The sequence below is a fragment of the Parambassis ranga genome, chromosome 19 (assembly GCF_900634625.1).
Source record: "Parambassis ranga chromosome 19, fParRan2.1, whole genome shotgun sequence".
Classification (NCBI taxonomy): domain Eukaryota; kingdom Metazoa; phylum Chordata; class Actinopteri; family Ambassidae; genus Parambassis; species Parambassis ranga.
Window position 1 is genome coordinate 8,323,311 of NC_041039.1, and position 22,004 is coordinate 8,345,314.

Genomic DNA, 22,004 nt, shown 5'->3' on the forward strand with positions numbered 1-22,004 from the left:
ATAAGTAAATCAGATTTGGCATCCCATTTTAACCAGCCGTCTTGGCTCTAGATGCAGTTAGGTTTCTGTTATGTCATCTAAATTCTTGTCCTGAACATGGTCGAAAATTGAGCTGAGGCGAGGGCAGGGCTGATTTCAGCAGGAGGAAATCAATGTTCACAGTTGGCTTACAGCAGAAATAGGTTGTAGCTTTGACAAACTGATTAATCACGAAATGCCTCAAACAATTTACTCACTTTTTTTCCATGTTAGAAGAAGCTTAGATGGGCAAAACTGAAAAGAAAATAGACCAGCAAAGATGTATCCTTACACCTATATGACACTTCATTATCACCTCCTATTGGGTTTATCAGTTAGCATATGTAGAGTAAAACAGTGAGCAGTTTAGATAATGTTTGTTGAAGACACACAGGTACTGATCTCTTCAATAGATGTACTCAGGGTGGTTGTAGTCCTTCTGCCTTTTTTGTAAGTGGCCCACAGTGCTGTAGAGCTGGGGGGAGGGGCATCTGTCTGCTAGTAGTGACCTCTTTGTGAATGGGATTAGCCTGCTCTATTAATCTGTGATTACTCGGACTGTTTTACCACGGGGCAAAGCTGTACACGTGGAGCTGTGGTGACTTCAAAGCAGGGAGATCACTCGCTCGGTGTGGATAAACTCATCAGGGCCTCTTCTCTTTCTCTCTCTGTCCATCACAGGGCACATTAGAAGCCCTGTTAGGCCTGTTTCATCAGTGTCACACCCCTCCTGTACAGCCGCAGTGGTTCACTCTGGTTCAACAAAACGCTTAATCACGTTTTTTCCCCGCAAGAGGGTCAGAGTGGCACATTCCCAATCATTTGCGCTTCAGCAAGCTCTTGGAATTCTTCAACTCTAAGGGAGTGAAAGGAGGCACCAACTCATGAGAGGGAGAAGTTTTTCAGCTCCTCCAGCCACTCTTTCTCTTGTGTAACAAACTGCCTGGTAAACCGGCCTTTCAGCACATAATTAATCGGCCTTCGTCTCTTGCTCTTGTCAGGCTGGGTTTGTCGCCATACACCCGTCTTGTGTGATCAGGAGACATTGTGGTTTGTAGCTAACAGTGTCAGTGTGATAAAAATATCAAAGTGAATGGGTTTTTTTGTTCTTTTGTTTGGTCTTGTTTAGTTGGTGTGAACTGGAGGTGTTTGTTTTTTTAAGGTGGGGGCGTCAAAGGTGTTTTTTTTTGTTTTCTATTGAGTTCAAGCATGAAGAAGCTGGTGTGAAAGGTGGTTACTGCTGGTGTGTTACTGTAGATAAAGACCAGGCAGAGGGGCCACCTCATACCACACAATGCTAGAAGAGCTATCAACACTTTTTGACAGATTTACTCAATGGATAAATAAAACACTGATGGGCAGCATCACATTTCTGTTTATCCTGGATGGACAGAATGGAACATATGGACACATGGCTGACATCACCTGATGACTGGACACATGCAGTTGCAATTGTCCACATTAGATTGGATGGTTGATTGCTGGCACTAACCCTGCAGCAGACACTCAAAGCTACTAAGCTAAGGTTTAGGTGGTAAAAACATGCATATTCATAATAACATTAAACACATTTTAGATTAGCCATTTTTAGCTACCATGGTGATAACAGCACATTCCAAGCATTAGAATCATCAACCACATATTAGCTTCTACACCTCATCTTTTCTGCCTTGCAAATTCAGTAAAAGTAAGTGTTGTTCATTATTCATCGGCTCCCACTCCAGCATGATCTGCTCAGTTTCAGTTACCATAGTCTGAAGAATACAATGTAAACACCAATAAGTTGAGTGTATTGGTGGTGTAATAACAGAGTCACACAAATGAGCCCAAATGCCCACAACAGCCATTTGTAGCATTAGAAAGGAAAGGGTAAAGAAGGGTTTGTTAGCAATTTGCAATCCTGCCACCATTTTAAAAGAAACCATTTCCATGCAGGGTCATTACACAATCTCTTCTATAAAAAAAAGGCAGACCTCTAAGGTCAAGATTACAGAAGTGGTTGAATTCTTTCGTACGCTAGAGTGCAAATATAATGTAAATATTCTCCAAGCTGTCATTTCAAGTGCTGATCATACAGCAGCTTCCAGTGAAGTGGTGCTTAGTAGACACAGAGGTTACATATGTTGTCAGTGAACTGCAGGAAATTTCTACACACAATACAGAGTTAACATACACACACAGAGAGAGAGAGAGAGAGAGAGAGAGAGGCCTACAGGGCTGTAATTTCTCCACCCAGAAAAAAAATGTTTTTTTCTCTGCCTCTTCACTTGCTGCATTTCAACATATAGTTTAGCTTCTAAACTAAGAATAACACATAGAAAACAGACTTTCTACAGCAAATCAAGTTCATCAAATATATAATATTCTAATGGAGTTCCACCTTATATACAAGAATTAGTAAGATCTGTGCTGGATTCATGATGCATTCACTTCTTGTTACTGTCTCAGAATTTAGTATTTATTCATTAATATTCTACATTTTTGAAGATGATTTAGATTTTTATGTAGTGTCAGCATGTTTTTTAAGATGTTGTATGTCTAAATATGTGCACCTAATTCTCTAAGAGAAACTATAAATCAATCCAGTATGACGTAAATTCCTCCAGGTAACCATGACTGATGTTCTAACATGCAGGGCTGTAAGTCACCCGCTGTGCATTCGGCTGATAGTAAATACCAGGAGACCAAATACAGACAGGAAAGAGCAGAGATAAGAGCTGCTGAGCTCCTTCCTCCCTTGTAGTTGTTGCAGTTGTTATGTCTGTGGCAGCATCTTCAGCTCCTCCTTATGGCTCTGTGCAAATCTGTTTGCGTATTAAAACTGATTTACACACTTATTATTGTATTTTAACCACACATCACTTACACTAATTTGACACCTGAATTGACTTGCTGCCGGTGAGTTTTTGCTCCTGACCGCCTTAGGTTGCGTTTCTGCACACAACTTTACATGTTTTATAGCTGTGTAATTATTTATCTAAAAGCTTACCGGGGCTCATGTGTGCCGAAAGACAAATGTGCTCTAATTGGCCCCTCCCTCTCTGATACCAACCCATCAGGAAGCCACAGCAACCAAGCCTCCTCCTCCACTTCTCCCTCCTCCTCCTCCTCCTCCATGTCCCTTAATTACAATGGCTAGTGTGATGGATTAAGTATACAAAGACAAAATTTCGGGGTGCTTAAATTGCCCACCTGAACGATCCCCGTCACCACTTTTCGTCATGCATGCCTCCCATTGTGGCATTTTAAATGAATTGATTGAGGCTTCTTTTACTCATTGCTCTGGACCCAGGCCAAGATACAGGCTGTCTAGCACATTAAGCACCACCCCCCTTTGCAAGTTTGAAATGTGAGCTGCCTGCTTTTTTCCCTCCTCTCCTCCCCTCCCCTCCCCTCCCCTCCCTCTCTCCCTTCTGGCGAAGTGGCTGTGGCTGCTTCTGTGTGATGTGTGTATTGGGAGAGCAAGCAATGGATCACTAGACAGAAAAAGAAGATACATCAATAACAGCTGCATACATCCGAGGTGAGGAGATAAGCATTTGGTTCTCTCTCTCCCTCTCTGCCTGTCCTCCCAACCCCTCCCCTCTCGGTCTCCCCCCCCCCCCTCCTCACTCTTTCTCTCCCCCCTCTCTTTAACCCTTTCTTGCTGCAGAAGCTGGCTTTTAGTTTTGGTGAATAATTTGTGACGATGATACCTGTCTTTTTCTTCTCTGACCACAAATCTCCTCTTCTTCTTCATGGCTGTTAGTTCTGTATGAAGTTTTTTTTTTAACAGCTTATCCCTGTTTCTCTTCTTCTCATTGTCTCTGGGGTATGTGTTGCTTGAGTGCAAAGAAGCCGGTGGCAAGTACAGCAGGAGCCCATTAGCAATGACTCCATCTGTGATTGGTTTTGCCTGCAAAACGGAGAGAGCAGCCATGAATAATTGATGTGTATTGTGCAGTCAGTCACTGGACACGCAGAGAGAGGAGAGGAAAACAGTAGAGAAGCTGCTGCCCTGAGACACCGAGGGAAACGAGAGGGAAGAGGGAGGCAGCGGGGGGAGGTTGGGTCGCGTGGGGGGGGGGGGTGTTATAGAGAAGAGAGAAAGGTGGGAGGGATGGAGAGAGACATAGGAAGAGCTTTAAAATAGCTGCTGGCTTCAGTAGTGCAGAGATTAAGGCTGCCCTGTATCGCCTTTGTTCTGCTGTTGCAGATTTGTGCTCAGAAGTGTTTCTAGACACATGAGTTCCCCTTTTTATTCTGTTTAGTGAAGAGTGAGAAATGAGCAGGGACATTGCTGGTTGAAATGCGGGTGGCATTTTAGACACTGAGGAGGAGTCTTTGGCTGCAAAGCTGTGAGCTGTCAAAAGGAGGAGACAACAGATAAAGAGTGTTGTGTTTGCGGGGGGTGTATTCAGTGACAAGAGGGAAGGTGGATCTGCTTCTGCTGCTGCTGAGAGGAACTCCTTATATTTCCCCCCTTGGGGTGCAGATAGAGGGTTGATTCCAGCATTGGTGGGTGCAGGCAGGCACCCTGCCATGTCTTAAACTAACGGAATGGGGTTTGACAGTATGACGAGTGCCTCGCAGCGCCCGGCGTGATAGAGTTGCAACAGCTGACTGCTGCATTTGACCCACTTACAGCTCACACAGAAGGGGTCAAAATGGCCTTGATTATCTCTCTGAGTTGCTTTGACCTACTTGAGGCAGCGTTTTTCCATGAGACTCTTGGCAGTTTATCACACCCACTCCCCCATCAGTGCCACACGGAGAAACCAGCCAGGCTCACTGCAGAGATTTTCCCCTCACATGATGGAATTCTCTGCTTTTAGACACATAGTTTAAATGTTTCAAACAGGAGCAACAGGTCTCGGTTTTAAAAGTGCAATGACATGCTAATAACCACCTGTTTCTATTAGCTGTTAAACCTCATTAGGAGTGTTTGATTGCTCTCCACTAAGACATCTTAGCTGTACTGTAAAGTCCTCGTTTGGCCAATTATTCAAATAATTTTCCCCCCAGAATGTGGCTGTGGGACAGTTCCCAACATGCAAAGACAAAAGAGGTTTTGCAACAGGCGGTGTTGGTAAAGATTTGTCTGGCTAGCTGTGCAGCACTCCACAGTTCCAACCATTCATTACTGATGTTTTGTTAGCGTCAATGAGTCTGTTGTTCGCTGTGATGAACGTGTTTTTTCCCCCCACCATGTTGTGAAATTGTGCTGACCTTTTTTCTTTAAGTGAAGTCTGTAAAGTCCCAAATTAAAATAGGAGCATGCAGGAGCACGCTGGAGGCTGATGCCATCTGTATACCTGCAGAGTGTGCAGACACTTTTGTGTTCCTTTAATGAGAGAGCATCAACTCTTAGTAATTACAGGGTACAGTTTGTTTACACTTATTGTTATATTGTGATTGATTCAATCAGAAGTTATCAGATTGGTTTATTCGATTACCCAAAAAGGTGTTAAAATAAAGACAATAAGGGAAAGAGAATTCACTGCTGTTTATTGGAAAAATGAAAAAACGAAGAGCCCTGTTTGAAAAAAAAAGTATAGGATTGAGGGGATTAATTAATAATAATATTAAATTATTAAAATTAAATATTAAAAAACATTATTTCACATAAGACGCAGAAACATGACACAAATACTTCAAACAACAATAGAAATGTTTCCTGGGCACCCCAGGAAGTTGTTTAGTATGTATGACTTTTTATGAAGTCAGTGAAGTGTGCTACATGTCTATGGAACTTAGACTGAGTAGGAACTGTTATTTTGTTTACCGGTAATTGATTCTTCCTGATTGATGGTGCATCACTTTTTTCTGTCCCCTTGGAAACATTTTCTATACCGATCGTGCTGTGTGAGCATACTTCTGTTTCCTTTTATTGTGAGTGTTTGTAGCTCATATGTTGTCAAAGATGTTCTCCTTCTTTTCCCTAGAAAAAAAAATCAAAAGCCAACATTAGTAAGTTATTTGATTTTAAATTGTGATCAGTTCCAGGTGTGATGTAGTCATAGCATCAGCTGTGGACCAGAATGCTGAGGAGAGCACTTCACTGGAAGGAGGTTGCTACCGATGATATTTGGAAAAGAAGCTTGTGCTTCTGACACTGTATCAATCATGTTATTAGACTGAATTAATCTGTCTTTTTTACATCTTTGCCTTCACCTAAACACTCCTCTATATACCCCTAAGGAATGACTGCTGAAACCTACACATATACACATCTGATTTAACCTCAGTAGTTGCTCTGATAAAGAGCTACTTATTCAATGAAGTCACAGTTTCAGCAAAAGTGAGTACGCTTGTGTTTATGGCAGGAAGCATAAGGCAGGATGTCAGTGACACACATCTTATTTCGAATATAGCATGTTCTCTCGTCTTCTTCGTAGCACTTTGATTCATTACTGAATATCTTTAGAAATGTCCAGTAAAATGTCCAAATTTGAACCCTACAGAAACCAGCTGCTGCAGGAGGTGTCAGTCTGACTCAGGTACTCGCTGTGTGTTCAAGTGCTGCACAGGAAAATCATACACGCTGGCTAAATCCAACCAAACCATCATCACCACAGTCCTCACATTATGCTCCCCCTCCCTCACTCACTCAGGACTGTGTAGACATGCTGTGTCGACGTCACATGTGCTTGATTTATTTATTTTATTTTATTTTGTTTTTTTGATGTAAAATACCTTCATGGCTGCTGTTGCATGCCACACATGTTGTTTTACTGCTTTTCTCAGCTCCTCATCTAACCCATCATGTTATCTCTTACTCCTCTTGGCTTGTTTTTGTCTGCTTGGTTTCATGAATATAGAGTTGGTAAGAGTTCATGTCAATTATTATGCAGTTTATTTAACCCCATATCAAATTCAGAATGTGTCTTATATAGTCTTATATAGTGAAAAGTGTGCATGCAAAGCCTAAAAAGTATTAATAACCTCCTCTTGGATCCGATCTGAGTTTTTTTATTCTTATTCTTATTCTTATTCTTATTATTCTTATTGTTTTCATTTGGCCCAAGTTGTTTATCACTCGGGGACTGATTTTATTCAAATCCTGAGCTCTTGCACATACGGATGTCTCTAATGAGCCTGGAGGGGGTGCCAGGGCCAGACCCAGGTTCCTCCGGTGTCTGTTTCTGCTGTATTTCTAAAAGAGGCTTTGACCCCAGGCCCACTGTGAAAAGGTCACAGGTGAATCAGCCACCGGCGCATGCAGCCGTGACACTCGTCAGCCCTGCCCAGCACCCTGAGGTGGGCACTACTCCGGGCACATCTGCTCCGTGCCTAATTAGTATCATTGTAGACAAGGGCTTAAGGCTGGGCCTTCGTTAATAGCAGCCTGTTGCTCGGGGGAAACAGTCTGGCTCCTGTAAGCTGCTTCTCTTGCAGGTCTGCTTGTGTGATAATCTGACTGGAGAAGTGTATGGTTGAAAAATACACTGTGTTGGTGCAGGTTGATCAGGTGTCAGGGTCATTCAGATTTGTATTTTTTTTTTTTTTAAATCATCTTTTCAAGTTTTGGTTCGGTTTTATTTTGAATATATTCAAAAGGATTTCCTCTCACTGACGAGCACAACAACTTGTGTTCGATTCTTGTGCTTTTTTCCATTGATTATGTCCCATTTTTGTACAGTTGGTGCTTCATATCAATCACACCTCACAAAATATTAAAACAACCAAATTTTGTCAGTATTTCACTATTGCTGCCCTTGTTGTAGTCCTTTTACAGAAGCCATGAACTTGACCAAATATTAGCTTGTGCATTAAGACGTAAAGATGTAGGTTTGGAAGGAGTTGTGCTCCCAATCAGCTTAATGAAGCAGGAACCGACATACAGTAACAGACTGAAGATTGAATGAACATGTTTGGCTTTGATGCACAAGGAATTAATTCACAGCAGGGGGGGTGAAACGCTATAGATTTCCACCTTCGTGTCTCACAGAGATGCTGAATAGCATGCCCTGTTTTTAATGAAGCGATCTGTTGCATGTGCCAAGAGAGATTATCTTTTAAAAAAAAAATTGCTGGCCTGCTCAGGCAAAGGTTGGTTCCTGGGTTCCATGACCAAGAAATGACAGTCAAAGTGATGAAATCTGCATAAATCATCTTGAGATTGTGGCATCTTTTTCCAGTTGGTATTCAGTGTGTACTAACTGGATTTCTCTAAAGACACACAGTATAATCCTTATCTGAAATCTGGAAACAGGAAACACACATTTGATTTGACAGTATTGATTTAGTCAGGATTTTTTTAGGCATTTGCATCACAAAAATGTATAACTGTATATAACTGTAAATACGGCAGTCTGGGAAGGGTCTGGGTGGGAAGTTTAAAAAAAAAAGGCAGGATGTCAAAATGTCAAAACAGAAACATGAAATCTGTGGTATTTTCTTTTTCTCCTTGTGCTGCTTGCCTCCACATGGCCACATATGCTTGTGGCCACAGTAAAACCTTTTTGGCACAAGTCCAGCTGCCCCCCCCCCCCCTCTCTCTTCTCTTTGCCGGATGGACATGGCACGACATTGTGGCCATGTGGCCAGCAGGAGGCTGTATTTAAGCCGGGGCAGCTCTGAAATGGGCCATAAAACCTAGCCAGCAAGTCTGGCTCCCTGTGAGGCAACGGGCCTAAGTACTCATTGACAAGACTCCAATATCCCTGACTTCCAAGAGAGGGAGCAGCAGAGGAAATAGTGTAAGAAAAAAAAAGCAGCAGACAAAGATGAGGTGCAGACAGGAGGCAGCTGTCTGGCCTTGATAGACTGTTTTATAACTGTTAGCACTAATACTTTCAACCCATATTACCATTGCTGTTGCATTACTAAACACCTATTTTCATTGTAATTTTTTTTACATGTGTGTAAATGAGTGTGAAATAGCTGCTTATGCTCACACATATTTGATGCCACAAAGCAGCCATGACATTCACATGTTCCTACTTCACATATCCTTCCCACTTCATTAGCTCGTTGCTAACAACACTCCTGACAGAATGAGTCATCCAGCTTTAAAGGAGCATTTTATAAAATGTTTAATGAGCTGCCTGTATTGTTCTAAAAAATGTATATTATGATGTGTTGTGCATCGATATACAGACACTTGAGAGAGTAATGAACAATAAAAGCTTAACACAAATAATTTCATATCCTCATACATGCCACATCAATAGCAAGGAGAGACACTAGCACAGAGTTGATGTAAACTCACTAGCTGCTACAGCACAAAGCTACAATTCTGTTAGCATGAAATTAACAAAGCCTGTATAGGCAGGTGTCTGTTGCTATGTGGATTGCTGGAGTAGGATGTAGTCAGACGTATTGTCAAGGGATCAGACATTGGCGAGAGGATGAATGGAAGAGCCGGATGGCTAGGGTTAGCCTAGCACAGATCTCTTGCCGTTTAAGATATCCTCTTCTGACTCTAAGGTTTAGAGGCTTGGCTCTTGTCACTTTTCCAGTTGATCATCAAAGTTGGATGGATGTTGGATGATTTGCATACTAAACATAAACTCTGATTTTCATGTTGATTTTGCTTTAGAATACTTTTTCACTATGGGCAGCATCACTTCTTCTTCCTCTCGTGTTGGACTGACGGCTGACTTGGTTTTACAGCATGCCCATTTCAAGAGTTGTGATTGTAAAATGTGCATTTATGGCAGTCCACCTGTGAGCTCCCAATTAATTATCCCGACATGGATGAACAAGAAACACAGTTCTGGCCTGTCAGAGGTTGACAGGTCCGTAACCTGTTATACCTTCTCTGTACTGAGTGAAAAAACCTGCGTGATGGACATGTCGCTCCCATTTCATTATCAAATTGGCATCAATGAATAATTCGTGGCATCTGTGTGAAGACAAAGAAAGGTCTCATGGCTGCCAGGCGGGCATCCGTGCCTCGGCTGTGACCATGTGCATGTCAGGCAGAGTGGGAGATGATTTACGATCCGCTTGGATAACTTGGCCCCAACTCTGCCTTCATAAGCGATGTCATAGCATACACTTATTTGTGTACTTTTCCATATATAATGGGGGAAATCTCTGAATTTCCACAGCTTTGGGACACACACACCACATAAGTGCAGAATTCTTTGGCTGAAACTAAACATGGCTTTTTTGCATGGCCTCTGAGGTGCTTTCTGTAACCAGGGATACCAGGGCTCCCTAGACGCTCTCCTATTTTAATTGACTTTGGCCTGCAGGAGGCTTGTGTCCATTCAGACCTTTCTGGGCAGAGACAGTGAGGAGGGAGGGAAGAACAAAATGTGAATAGAGCTCCCTTAGAAACTAAAGAGTGCAGCCCACTAGAGCTCTTCTTGTTAGTTTGCTCATGGTCTTTGTTCTCCTTTCAGCCCTTCTGGCTCAATGTCTTCAAACAAGCTGTTTGGGGGGTCATGATTCTTTACGACAGGTTTACTGCGGAAAAATGGGACTTCATCGTTACTGTTAGTATGGAAATAAGAGCTGGCGATAATGTGATGACAGGATGTATGTTTGTGTAGTGACCAAGCCATGCAGGGACAATGCCAGGTGGGAGTCCAGGGTTGACAAGGGAGCAGGTGCCTATTAGAGACAGAGCAGAAAGAGCGAGAGGGAGGGAGGGAGGTGGATGAGGCTCATAAGAGCTCTTGGCAACTGCCTTACCTGCTGCAGTAAACGGAGGCTGAAAAGGGAAAAGACAAAGTGAAGAGGAAAATGTTTTAAGGGTGGCAGCTGACTTTTGCAATGGCACCTGTAGTCCATACTTATTGTGCAGTATGGACTACGTATCTTCTTAAGGCTCAGTAGCAACTGCAATTAATCACACAACCACAGGAGGGCACATAGGTCTGTAAACACCAGCCTTTTTCCTACTCACATTTGAAAAGCAAAGCATACCTAGATTTATGTATATAAATTGAATTTTGTGTATATGTTTCAACATCAAACCATGAAACACGATGGAGGAAAAACTGAACAGACTGAATGAAAGTGTTTAATCAGCACAGTTTATCTCTGTCTCCTGTCTGTGTGTGTGTGAGGTGGAGGGTGGTGTGGGGGAGCATTATCATTGGAAAGAGCATTGAACAACTGTCAGGGATGCAGTCCATGTCATTTGTCATGTCTCCCTGGGGCTTTATGACGGCGAGTGAAGCTGGAAGCTGTAGGCCCAGCTACACTGAACCACCCATCTAGTCCCAGCAGATGCATTTACCGCCCTTTGCCTTGGTTGACCATCAGGCCGGGCAGCTGAGCACCAGAATATCAATACGGCTCAGACTCAGCCGGGGGGGCCCCTGGGACTATCTACAAGGCAAAGGAGGATAGCCTGCTCTCCTTATGGAAGACAGAGACTCATTGCCACCAGGGAGACCAATGTAAACATGGCAGTAGCACAAAACGGTGGTTTGATTCACTCCGGAGTGGTCTGTGAGATTTGGAAGTGCTACACCTGAGACGATTATCTCCCGTTTTTGGCTCTTCTTTGGGAAGGAAACAGATGAGCCTATTGAAGGGCCGTCTGTGGGAGGAGAGGAGAAGAGAAACAGTAATCCTTTTGTGTTCATCATCTGCACTGTCCTAAGAGATGATTGGGTGTAGGAGGAGGAGGAGGAGGAGGAGGAGGAGGAAGGAGAGACACTGTTCCTCCTCCTGTCATATGAAACCTGAAGTTTATCCTCTGAGTCAATGACAGGGCCTCTCCTTTAAACAGGTTGGTGCTCAGCAGAGGTGGTAATTTTGTGCGGCGATAAGCCCTGTATCTAATGGTGGGGTAGAATAATTCTTCTTTAAGTGGCAGCGCTGTTGCTTCTCTCTCTCTCGCTCTCTCTCTTTCTCTCTATATTCAGATGTATTTTCGTGCTTTATTTAGTTTTGTTTGTTTTTTTTTTTGTTTTTTTTACGTCGGTGTGAATCGAGGATATACCGTCCACTCAACCTCGGCCTCATGGTGGCATGGCTAGGGGATAAATTGTGGAGACATGTTTATCAACATAGAAGAAGCGCAAGTTAGCCCTTGTTGGAAGAGAATAATGGGACCTAATTGAGCTGTAACATGCTGGCTGGTGGCCAGGCCCTTGAATTGAAAACTCTCTCTATCAGAATGGGGTCCTAGAAGAGGGAGGGTGCTGTTGAAGCACCGCAGGACATTCTAACATAGATGTGAAACTCAGAAACCTATCAGCCACGCCTGGCTCCGATTGTATGTAATTAAAAGTAACTTATAAATCTGTGCGTTTACCTGTAAGTGCAAATGTTTGTGCACCTGAGTGGCCTTTTCTGTCAGCTGAAGCACAGCTGTGGTAAAGTCAGATCAATTCTCTGGAGGAACAGCACAGCCTGTCTCCTGGCACCTGCCTTGCCAAGAACAGGAGGAAGGAGGAGGAGGAGAAAGGAAAAAAAGAGAGAGAGAGAGAGAGAGAGGGAGCATGAGCGGGTGGGAAGAAGGGAAAAACCCAGCTGCCTCTGTGCCTGAGCCCTGTGCTGCTTTTAAAGGAGTGGGAGGGAAAGGAGAGGAGAGGGGAGACTGCTGGCACCATCTGTACATGTCTTTTGTATTCCAGCCCTCATCTTTACACAGAGCGAGGCTGGTGTGCTCAGTGTTCAAATGAAAGGATAGGAGGTGCCTTTTGGGGTGCAGCGCTCTGAGAGGAGAAGGTGTGTGTTTGTGTGCCGATGCAGAAATTTGGTTCTGTCCTCAGATATTCTGCCACATTCAGAGGACATCTCCTATCCTATTAATTTTACCACTTTGTGTGTGTTACTACAAGCCAGTACAGTGTTTTTTCTGGTGCTGTTTGCAAGCAGCCATGTGTGGTCAGATTTCTGTGTTGCCATGTTTGTGACGGGAGTCAGAAGCTTTTGTTTGTTCCTCCCGCCAGCTATCAGCTCCATTAGCCTGATGTCTCCTCTCTCATTGACTCTCTCAACCTTTTTTTCGTATCTCTCTGCTCTCTGTGTGTGTGTGTGATATGTGGCAGCCCATCCTTGCATGTGGCAGCAGGGTGGATCTGCCTGCAAGGACAGCCTGCACTGTCTGCTGTCATATTGACGTGGCTTTTTTTTTCTTTGCGCAAACCGCAGCTGAAATCACCAAGTGCTCTGTTTCACCCTCCCTACCCTCCCTCCTTGCTGAGCCCGAGAAGTGCTGTGAATCATAAGAGGAGGTGGCTGCCCTGCTCTTTGATTGAATCCACATTCCCTTTCTCCTTTGACGCCGCAGAGACAGGCTAGAAGGAGGCAGAGGAAGTGAGAGGGAGAGAAAAAGGGAAAAGTGAGTCTTTTGTAGATGGTACAGTACAAACACATGCACTGCAGATGAAAAGCATATGAGTCGATCAAACGCACTCTGTGGTACAGCTACCTAACCAAGCAGTAGGTAGGTAGGTAGGTAGAAAGGAAAGAAGGTGGGGAGGAGTGCAGTCCATTTGCAGGCCCAGAGTGAACCCTAGTGGCTTTGAGAAGCAATGACATGCTGGACTAAAGCTGATCTTTTGTATTTTTGTGGCTTTTAAATATACATCAAATAGAAAAAAGCACTTGGATGACATAGAGGATGAATGTGTGTATATACATCTGAAAAATGTTCTGCAAACACCTGTAAGTAAATGGGGTTAAAAAAATAATACAACTGATCGTAAACTTACATTTTCTTTATTTTGTTCAATAATATAAAGTGATACTCCCTAGTGTTTCATAGGCTGTTATGCTTGTTTATTTTTTAAACTCCATTTTGTCAGTCGGGTCATTGCCTTTCACTTTTATGTCCAATTTTGCTTCGAAGCTCTCTGTTCCTGAGTTGTTACATCTCCTCCTCTCACATCTATCAGCTTTTAAAGTGCTTACAATATTACCTCTGCAGGTATCTTCTCACAGGTGTTCGACTGCACTTATAATACTCTTCCCTCTGCTCTCTTTCCAGCCCTTTTGTCCTCATGGTGTGAGGAGCTGGGACGCCTCCTCCTCCTCCGTCACCAGAAGAACAGGCAGAACGAGCCTCCGGGAAAAGTGCCCATGCAGCCCCCCATGAGTTCCATGAAGCCCAGCCTCTCACATGGGTCAGTGTTCACACTGCTGTGCTTTTTGGCTTGTGTGTGAGGTGTGTTTTCTGTGTGAACAGACAGACCGGGCCCTTGGGGAAAGCCTTTCCTCTCCGTGTGAGGCTGAGTGTTCCTTATGGATCAGTGGCTAGACAAACTGCCAGACAAACTGCTTGTAGCACAGTCAACAGTGACAAACAGTGCTTCAACCTTTTGCACACAGTTAATAATTACACATTTTGAGTGGAAGAACAGGCTGTCATTTTATAAATACATTTCCTCTATTGGTATCTAAATATTAGTGCTACGTCAGAGGGCATGACGTGTTTTCTTTATTCCCTGCAGAGATGGGTCTTTTCCGTATGACTCAGTTCCCTGGCAACAAAACACCAATCAGCCTCCAGGCTCAGTGTCTGTGGTGACCACTGTCTGGGGTGTGACCAACACTTCACAGAGCCAGGTGAGATCTGCAACCTGTCCAACGGAGTAAAAGGACAGAGACATGAAATAGGGTTACACTTTCAACATCTGGTGTGAAATCAGCCTGTCTTATGTTATGTTATCTTTTGTCCAACAGGTGTTGGGGAACCCTATGGCCAACAACAATAACCCCATGAACCCTGCGGGTTCCATGGGCTCGGGTATGTCTGGTAACAATCCAGGTATGAACTCTCCCCAGTTCTCCGGTCCTCAGCAGCAGTTCCCCAACAAAGGCAACACCAACCAGGGTTACATGCAGCAGGGCATGTATGGTCGACCAAACTACCCTGGAGGAGGAGGCTTTGGTGGCAAGTGAGTAGACAGAGTGACCAACACAATGACTACAATAGAGCTATTTTTGACTGTGAGTAATGTGAGTAACCTATACTGTGTTGCTTATAGTTACCCTGGAGGACCAAATGCTGGGCCTGGTGGGATGGGCATCCCTCCACACTCCCGTCCTCCCTCAGACTTTACGCAGCCTGCTGCTGCCGCTGCCGCCGCTGCTGTGGCTGCTGCAGCTGCCACCGCAACTGCTACCGCCACAGCGACAGTAGCCGCACTGCAGGAAACCCAGAACAAGGACATGAACCAATATGGACCGGTAGGACAGCATAGTGTACCTAAAACAAACTGCTTCTGAGTCTCTTTTATACCCATTGACTTTGTCAAAGGGTACTTTTCTTTCAAAGTTAATTGACCAAAGCAGTAATTGAGCCGAATAGCACATTCAGCTACAACAAAAGCTAACAGTGTATTTTCAGATGTCACAACTCATTTTGTCTCTTTTTATGTAGAAGAGTTTTTGTCCTCTGTGATCTACAACAGACTCATTATAAAGGAAAAACTGCACAATTGACAGTCAAGCCTGAGATGGCTGATTGAATTCATTTTGTCTTCCAGATGAGTTCCTCTTTCCAGATGGGACCAAACCAGGCGTACAACAGCCAGTTCATGAACCAGCCAGGACCCCGCGGCCCTCCATCACTCCCTGGAAACATGGGCACAGGCATAAATGCATCCAACATGAGTGGGCCCCCAATGGGAATGAACCAACCCAGGGGACAAGGCATGGGGCCTTTTGGAGGCCACGGTCAAAGGATGCCCCAGCAGGGCTATGGAGGGCCCCGGCCCCAGGGTATGGGTATGCAGGGGATGAAAAGACCGTACCCAGGCGATGTGAGTGGACTCCAATTAAACACTGTCACCTTTAGGATTTAGCTTTAGTTGTATATTGAATGTACGTTGTCCTGTCTGCATCCACAGCCAAACTATGGTGGGCAGCAGTATGGACCAAACAACCAGTTCCCTAACCAGCAGGGGCAGTACCCCACACCTAATGCCTCCAGGCCGCTGCCATCCCCAAACTACCCAGGCCAAAGGATGCCAGGACAGCAAATGCAGGGCCAGTACCCACCACCCAGCGGTGCCATGGGCCAGTACTATAAGGTGCAGTATGAAGACTATGTGGAGGTTTTAGCAGTTTTTTTAAAGATACTAATTATATCTGTTCTATCAAAATATAGCAAGAGCCACCTTTCAATGGCCAAACAAATAACTTCTCTGCGAGTGGATATCAGTACAACCAGGGAAACATGAATGGGGTAAGTCATGTTTTACTAATTCTTTTATAATCTTGTAAATATTCAGTTTACTGATTTATTCTGCTCCTTACAGCCTCCCAGACCAGTGGGTAACTACCCTCATTCGCCAGTCCCAGGCAACCCCACCCCTCCCATGACCCCAGGTAGTAACATCCCACCTTACCTGTCACCAAACCCGGATGTGAAGCCACCCTTCCCTCCTGACATCAAACCAAATATGGCCACTCTCCCTCCCCCTCCGGGTGAGTAACCAAAATAAATACATGCAGTAAATAAAAAAATGTAAACCTTTTAGTAATCATGAATCCTCTCCATTCACACAGCCAACCACAACGAAGAGCTGCGTCTGACGTTCCCGGTGCGGGATGGTGTCGTCTTAGAGCCTTTCAGGCTAGAGCATAACTTGGCTGTCAGCAACCACGTCTTCCACTTACGGCCCTCTGTGCACCAGACACTTATGTGGAGGTAAACAATAGCAGCCACTTGGAAGAGAGATGTGAAAGCTGTTACCCCTGTAATGCATAGCACTCCTTAACACTTTGTATATTATTCTCCTGTGTAGGTCAGACCTGGAGCTGCAGTTTAAGTGCTACCACCACGAAGACCGTCAGATGAACACCAACTGGCCAGCGTCGGTTCAAGTCAGCGTCAATGCCACGCCGCTCACCATCGAGCGGGGGGATAATAAGACCTCCCACAAACCCCTGCACTTGAAACATGTATGCCAGCCAGGAAGGAACACAATCCAGATCACAGTCACTGCCTGCTGCTGTGTGAGTACACAAATCTCCAGAACTAATGAAAAGAGGTTTATACAAATCCTGACACCAAATGTTTGCCAGATAAACATGCACAAAACATCTCCCTGCAGATGATTTTTAACACTGACAAAATAAAAAATGGATCTGTCTGGTCTTTGTTCCTGTGTATATACATGTGTAAACAGCAAATAACCAATACACCCTCTTGAGATTAACTGTGATGTTTCTTCCTGCAGTCGCACTTGTTTGTGCTGCAGCTGGTCCACAGGCCGTCAGTTCGCTCCGTCCTCCAGGGCTTACTGAAGAAGAGGCTTCTCCCTGCAGAGCACTGCATCACCAAAAGTAAAAGTTATATTATATTCACACCCTAATGTCATCACTGTTTCCAGAGTCCATGCTGATGCATACTTTTTCTTATCTTCTGCTTTAAAAGTTAAGAGGAACTTCAGCAGCGTAGCAGCGTCGTCGGGCAATGCTACGCTCAACGGAGAGGATGGGGTGGAGCAGACGGCCATCAAGGTTTCCCTCAAATGTCCGATCACCTTCCGGCGAATACAGCTTCCAGCACGAGGACACGACTGCAAACACGTTCAGGTACATACTAGAAGAACAAACCATCACAGCAGTCCAGAAGAGTTTCAGAAATATTCACCAGACTTCTTTTTTTCTTCCTACAGTGTTTTGATTTAGAGTCATATTTACAACTGAACTGTGAACGGGGGACGTGGAGGTGTCCTGTATGCAAGTAAGTTCATCAATTTCCCTTAACACAGGTTTACTCCTCTTTATTTTTTTTTCAGCTGTTTTAAACACTGTGCCTCCTCTCTCTACAGTAAAACGGCGTTGTTAGAGGGACTCGAAGTGGACCAGTACATGTGGGGAATCCTGAACGCCATTCAGAAGTACGTTGAAACACATTTAAAATGTATGTGTATCTTTATTAATTTCCTCACGTTGTAAACCTTTCATCTGTGTTCTGCCAGTTCGGAGTTTGAAGAGGTCACAATTGACCCGACATGTAGTTGGCGGCCGGTGGCAATCAAGTCTGATATTCACATCAAGGAGGATCCAGATGGGCCGCTGGCCAAGAGGTTTAAGACGATGAGTCCCAGCCAGATGATTATGCCCAATGTGATGGAGATGATCGCCCAGCTCGGCCCAGGGCCATCACCGTACCCATCACTGCCTTCTGGACAAGGGGGCAACAACAATGAATATGGCAGCCAAGGTAGCAAACACATTAACAGTTCTTAAATAAACTACCTGATACATTTTCATATTATTTACAGATTTGTTTTTATTGTGTGCAGGCAACAATTACCAGGGACACGGGAACTTTGACTTTCCTCACAGCACCCCTGGTGGTACGTCGATGAATGATTTCATGCATGGTCCACAGCTGTCACACCCACCTGACATGCCCAACAGCCTGATGACGCAAGACAAGCCACTGTCCCACAACATGCCTGACTCAGTGAGTTCTCCCAGCTCTTTCCAGGCTATAAACTCAGACAGAGGCAACAAAGTTCTTATACCAGCACCTGAATTAATATTTTCCTCCTTTCCTTTATAGATACCTCATTCTGCTGTAAATGACCAGTCACATGGTCCATTGCAGCAGAGTTTACACGCATCTCCGCACCCTGGGAGCCAATCAGGGCAGCAGCTACACCACAGTGGGCCTCCTCAGCCCTCCAGACAAGCTCCACCTCCTCAACAACAGCAGCAGCAGCAGTCACAACAGCAACAGCAGCAGCCAGGCCCCAACAACCATCAACACAGCGACCTGGCCTTCAACCCCTCCAGCAGTTTGGACAGCCAGGCAGGGTCGGACATGCCTGAGCCGTCTTTAGACGTGAGTCCTGACTAAATCGTGAAAATGTAACCAAATGTAAAGAAATCATTTTTCTTGAATACTAAAACAAACACGTCATCTTTGCTTCGCCTTCCAGCTTCTTCCAGAGCTCGCTAACCCAGATGAACTGTTGTCGTATCTGGATCCCCCCGACCTCCCCAGCAATAGCAACGATGACCTTCTATCACTCTTTGAAAACAACTGAGGCGATTCAGACACACAGAAACTTTTCTGACTGCCTGCAGTTCCCCTGAGAGCCCACGGCGGTCACTCAGTACTTGATAAACACAAAGATGCACTCCCTTTCTCTTCTTCCTCTTGTACAGTTTTCATTCGCCAGTGCAGATTGACTGAAAGAGGTTAAAACTAAAGACACACGCCCACCCCGCGGTGATACCTTTGAACTGTGCAGCTATACTCAGTTAATTTTTTACACCACACACACACACACGCGTGTGTTCATTAGGAACGTGTTGTAGCATTTTTTATCCATGTTTTGTTTCCTTTTTTAAAAAGAAAAAGGAATTCACTGTTAAAAAAAACTGCGCCAGTGTGTTTATGTTATTTCAGTCGGAGAGGCCACAGCTTCCTGGTGTCACGGCTCCATTCCCCTAACTGGTCTAGTTAGTCACACTGTTTTGTCCGCCACACATCATTTAAAAGCACAAGAGATTCTGGCAATGCAAAAACAAAATAAGTTAAATCAGTGTGTGTCTGATTTTGTTTTCTTTTTTTTTTTACTTTTGCAAACATTTTAAAAAGATTTTTGGGAAATGATGAGCTTTCACTTCCACATGTTTTTCGTCAGTTCTCAGACAGCTGACATTTTAGCCCCCACTGCAACAAGAAGAATATTTCTATCTATTTGTCCTCCTGCACAGAGGAGCCATTTTAATGGAAACGAAAGGTACAACGTGAGAGTATGGGGTTCCTTTTGACGATCCTGCTGCGTTTGTTGCTTCCTGCTGCAGCTACCTTCCATGCCATCTGCTCTGCATGAGCCCCCACAGCGTCAACCTTTTTGCAAAGTTGCATCTCTCTCCCTGTTAAATGATGTGCTGTTTAAGTAGTCTGCAAAGTGCATGTGTGCCAAGCCCCTCGTCTAGTGCTGTTCCAAGTCGTTTAAAAAAAGATAGTGTGGTTTTTATCAGTTGCTTTTTTTTTGTGTATTTGTTTTTGATTTCTGTCAGATTTAGTATGATTTTATTTAACACTAACATTGAAGGGATATCAGCAAATACATTTATCATGTATTTGCTGAATATACTTTGTTTTTTTCTTATTATTGTTGCTGCATAATTAAACTATCCATAAAACCTTTGGGAAACTGCTCCACCAAAGTAAGAGGGATGAGAATGGGAATGTTTGTGTTTGCCTGGTCAGACTGAACGTGTATGCTTGTGTGTATGTGTGTGATTGGAGGGAATATAAGATATATAGGGGAGGACAAGTAAGGAGTTCATCCATCACTGCTGTCCAAGAAGTGGTTTTCAAAGCAGTATTGGTGCAGACTTTTTTTGCCACATTTGTTTTCGATTTCACTTTTTGAGAAGAGTGCTGTTCAGTATGCAAATGTATTATTTTTTAAGAAATGCTATTGTACTGTAAATATCATTGTGAATATTTTTGTATCATCTTGATAATGTTTCTGTCTTTTGATCATTAGTCATCCGACCTAAGCTTGTATGCTCCCAAAACTCCCATCTGACCACTGACTTTGTTTGTAACCAACACACGACAGCTGTCTCACCTCCTCCTCCTCCTCTTCCTCGTTGTGAGGAAAATGAACGTCTCATAAGCTATTTCCTGCAGGTCATGATGCTTTCTAGTCACTTTTCTCCGGCTGTTTCGCACCTGTCATTTAAAGACACATATCCCCCCCCCCCCCCCCCCCCACCCCTTATATTCCTGCATCAGCTCCAAGTGATCGTGTAGCATCATCAGTCTGAAGCAATACTTCTTTTCATGCTAAGATGTATTGATTGATACTTGATCAATGTTGTCTACTCATGGCTTTTATTTTATCAAAAAGATGTGGTATCAGCTGGCTTTCAGTGTAATTAGTGAGCTATGTGAATATCATAAATGTTGTTGATACACAGTGGTATTTTAAAGATATATCACAACCATATTTTAAAGAAATTCATGATATTGTTTATATTTTTGTTATAGAAATTGTGGCTTTTTTTAAAAAAGAAAAGAAAAAAAGCACGAGACCATATACATTTTTATCCCCTTTTTGTTTGTTTGTTTGTTTTTGGGTAAATTATTTTGTACTGGTTTTCTTATTAATCTGTAAGGCTAGAAATCCAATTTCTTTCAATTTGTAGCATTGTGATGAATTAACCCTGATTTTGTGTAAATGTCATTAAGGAATATTATTTGTTCCTGTTCAGAGCACTGACATGTTTCATATTTAAGAGACATCAAATCCATCTTCTAACAATATACTGCCACATTTTCATTTTTTTTTTTAACTTTCTGAACTGAAACGCTTCGATCAGTCCTGTGGAAGTCGTCATCATTTCATAGTTTGTTCTTACTGTCAAGTGAGCCAAGTTTTTGGTGTCTAAGGCAGCACCTAAAATCTGTAGAATGCACAATCACAATAAAGGGCCATTTCTGTGGGGAATGTTGTTTTTAAAAAAAAACTAAGGAAAATTATGATAAAAAAAAAACACACACACACAAACGGAAAGAAAGAGGGAGGGCACGTTCATCAATCTGGCATGGGAATGATGTCAAGGGCAAAGGCTAGGTCAAACGTCCCAAGGGTGTCTGTATATATGTAAATTAATATAGAGACGTGAACAGAAATGTACTCATTTTCCCTGGGAATGTGCATTGTTTCTTCAGAATAATAAAAAAGCTTGCAACCCCTCTACCGGAAGTGGCTGAATATGGAAAATGTTAGTTAGTGTCTGTGGGTATCTCTCAGCATTTTTGTTCCCCTCCCCCACTGTAATATACTTTTACCTCTTTTGTTAGGGGAACTGGGACAGCTATGTTTTACATGTAATATTTAGCCTAAGTGTTCTAGTCTGTCACCTGCATACTCTTGAGGTGCTAAAGCCGAAAAAAAGTGTAAAAAAAAAAAAAAGAAAGACAGAAAATAAAAAAAACAAGGTTACACAGAAAATGGCTTAGGTGAGGGAGAGGGACAGTGGGAGGGACGGGTCCAGAAGATTGTAACCAAATCCATAGTTTGTACAACTTTTGATATCATGAACAGTTGGAAAAATGATACAATCTACGGTGATTCATGCAATGTGGCCATTGTCTCTAT

General features: G+C 43.6%; 1 protein-coding gene across 4 annotated transcripts in view; it reads left to right on the plus strand.

Moving 5' to 3' along the window:
* The window catches only part of LOC114452199 (zinc finger MIZ domain-containing protein 1-like), an 86,662-nt gene extending 65,220 nt beyond the window's left edge, over positions 1–21,442 (plus strand). For 3 of the 4 annotated variants that reach the window (XM_028431378.1, XM_028431380.1, XM_028431379.1), the window contains 18 exons: positions 13,901–14,036; positions 14,364–14,478; positions 14,596–14,810; positions 14,901–15,102; positions 15,402–15,677; positions 15,765–15,947; positions 16,025–16,102; positions 16,176–16,344; positions 16,426–16,567; positions 16,665–16,875; positions 17,100–17,205; positions 17,297–17,457; positions 17,541–17,608; positions 17,697–17,765; positions 17,847–18,091; positions 18,174–18,337; positions 18,437–18,718; positions 18,816–21,442. In XM_028431378.1, the coding sequence (XP_028287179.1) occupies positions 13,901–14,036; positions 14,364–14,478; positions 14,596–14,810; positions 14,901–15,102; positions 15,402–15,677; positions 15,765–15,947; positions 16,025–16,102; positions 16,176–16,344; positions 16,426–16,567; positions 16,665–16,875; positions 17,100–17,205; positions 17,297–17,457; positions 17,541–17,608; positions 17,697–17,765; positions 17,847–18,091; positions 18,174–18,337; positions 18,437–18,718; positions 18,816–18,923 (2,930 nt within the window). In that variant the 3' untranslated portion in view covers positions 18,924–21,442. Of the gene's footprint in view, positions 1–3,479; positions 3,542–13,900; positions 14,037–14,363; positions 14,479–14,595; positions 14,811–14,900; positions 15,103–15,401; positions 15,678–15,764; positions 15,948–16,024; positions 16,103–16,175; positions 16,345–16,425; positions 16,568–16,664; positions 16,876–17,099; positions 17,206–17,296; positions 17,458–17,540; positions 17,609–17,696; positions 17,766–17,846; positions 18,092–18,173; positions 18,338–18,436; positions 18,719–18,815 lie in introns of those variants that run through there. The other variant, XM_028431381.1, reaches the window with a different exon arrangement.
* The last annotated feature ends 562 nt before the right edge of the window (positions 21,443–22,004 follow it).